The 2,452-nt window shown below is 32.3% G+C and overlaps 1 protein-coding gene across 4 annotated transcripts in view; it reads right to left on the reverse strand.

Annotated features, from left to right (window-relative positions):
• Nucleotides 1-2,452, reverse strand: part of SSR1 (signal sequence receptor, alpha) — a 42,657-nt gene that overhangs the window by 24,530 nt on the left and 15,675 nt on the right. For 2 of the 4 annotated variants that reach the window (XM_008567037.1, XM_008567039.1), the window contains exons 6-8: nt 2,341-2,419; nt 1,384-1,477; nt 1,086-1,100 (exon numbers count right to left, since the gene is read on the reverse strand). In XM_008567037.1, coding sequence (XP_008565259.1) covers nt 1,086-1,100; nt 1,384-1,477; nt 2,341-2,419 — 188 coding nt within the window. The remainder of the gene's footprint in view (nt 1-1,085; nt 1,101-1,383; nt 1,478-2,340; nt 2,420-2,452) is intronic. The other 2 variants (XM_008567038.1, XM_008567040.1) reach the window with 1 other exon arrangement.

A 2,452-nucleotide genomic window follows, 5' to 3' on the forward strand; every position in this document is an offset into this window, starting at 1 on the left:
TATAGCTTGCATGTTTCTAATAAAGCACCAGCCAACACTGTAATTACGTTTCAAACAGAGACAGCTACCTCACAGAAAGCAATGAGGAAAACAATTCAATTTTTAAAATGGGAAAGGACTTGAACAGTCAATTCACAAGAAAAGAAATAATAAATAGCCAATAAATATGTGTAAAGTTGTTGAATCTCATTCTTCAAAAAAGTAAATGAAAAACAATAAGATACAATTTTGAGAGTTTTTTTGTGCCATATTGAGATTAAAATATTTGATAATACTTAATGCTTGAAAATGATTAGGAAGAGTAGAGGGGAAAACTGGCAACACTGTACCCTGTTGAGAAAAGAAATTGGCACTATATTCTGAGAGGGAAATGGCACATGTTCCATAAAAATTGAAATGCACATAATCTTATACCTAGCTAGTCTACTTTTAAGAAGTTATTCTACAACTTGACATATAAGAATTATCATTACAGTATTATTTGTAAGAGTGAAAAACTGGATATAACAAACATCCATCAATACAGAACAGGTTTAACATATCAAGACACATTTATAGGCATGAAAACTGAAGTTGCAGAGCCATGTGGATGGCATGACCCCATCTGTGCTAAACACTCATAACAGGTACTTATGCTCATTGTATGGATGGAAAACACTCAGAATACATCAACTTAACACCAATTATTTATGAAAACTGGGATTAGTGAAGCCAGGAGTTGACCTTATCTTTTTACTTATATACTATTTAATTTTTTACAAGGAGGCTGTATTTGATTTTACAGTAAATGTTTTTTTAAAAATCCTTCTATAATTGAAGAAAAAAAATTCTACATTCCTTTATAAAGATTATTACTTTAACAAACTGCATACATATAAAACTAAAATATATCTATTAGGTAAACTACCAGGTAATATTTTAGGTTTATTCTTTCAAATAATAGTGGGTAGTTAGTAGTTTTTCCAATAAAATATAATACTAGAAATCTGTTCCATTACTCATTAAACTTGATGTAAAGTATTCATGTGCTACACAAGAGCCCCAATAGTCCAGCAAACACCATTAAAAAAAATTAAACACCTCACCTCTTCTACTCTGCACTGAAGCAACAGGAAAGAAAAGAGATAGGAAGCAGATTAGGAACATAAAAGATTCACACATTGGAAAGAAACTGCAGATCTGAAAGCATTTCTAAGTTAAAGAATAAAAAATATTGCACAGAACATATCTTTGAAGTCTTCATGAATCATCATACTAGATTCTACACAAGTAGCAGAAGGAATAAATGTTAAATAGTACTGACAGAGCAATTTTGCTAAATCTGATGTATTTTATTTCCATTGAAGAGAAAAACTTCCCAGACAAGTTTGTGAGACTACTTACTAATCTGATTCAAAGTTTCCTGAGGAATCCAACTCATGTCAACATCATTCTGACTTGATGTACCCATTTCTACTTTCTGTATGGGTCTCTTGCGCTAAGGGAACATAAAAACATATTTTAAAAGCATTCCATTACATTGTTTACTCTACTTTTTAAAACTCCTATATCAAGCTACTTCATTTAAATATCTTAGACAAATTATGTTATCTCCTACTTTTACTTATTTATTTTTTGGCAGCTGGCCAGTAGGAGGATCCAAACCCTTGACCTTGGTGTTATCAGCACCACGTTCTAACCAAGTGAGCTAATTGGCCAGACCCTTTCCTTCTTTTAAAACATACTCCTACTTAAACATTTTATTAGCTAGAAGGGGAAAATCCTGTCTAGCACTAACTGTAAAGAATAAATGATAAAGAATAAATCTTCACAAGTTATTTATTTTCAGGTTTTAAAGACCTTCACATGCTATTACACCAACTGGAGGATCAAACAAGAATGTCTATTTAAGCAATGATTTTTTTTCTCTTTGGGAATCAAATCACAATCAAAGAATTAAATAGCACAGGAAAAATAAAACAAAAAACATAAGTCTCACTTAAGCTAACAACCTCAATTTAATCTAAGAAACTCAAACTTTCTCCCTAAAGTATTTGCAGCAAAACTGCTAGAAAGTAAAAGTGACTCAATTCCATTCTTTAGCCTTGCTCTTAAAACAAACCAAAAAACCGGGTCAACTGCTTGGAAGGCGGCTATGTTCACCACTACACCACCAACGCGCCATATGTATGTATGAAAGTATAGCAAATTCAAGGTCTCATCTTAAAAAGGTAAAACAAAGCTGTAAGTATACAAACTCACAGTGACAGTAAGAAGCCACAAAGAACTAGACTATGTTTAAATCAGCACATGGTAACAACTTTTGAAATATGGCTATAAGAGGTGTTCATCTATAATTACCTTTCTAGATTCTAGGAGTTGATGAAGGCCAACAACAACCAGAAGCCCAAGACCAGCAAGGAACATATACATAAAGATTCTGGCATAAAAGGAGAAAATATAAACTGGCTTT

Source organism: Galeopterus variegatus, unplaced genomic scaffold, assembly GCF_000696425.1.
Source record: "Galeopterus variegatus unplaced genomic scaffold, G_variegatus-3.0.2 Scaffold287, whole genome shotgun sequence".
NCBI lineage: Eukaryota > Metazoa > Chordata > Mammalia > Dermoptera > Cynocephalidae > Galeopterus > Galeopterus variegatus.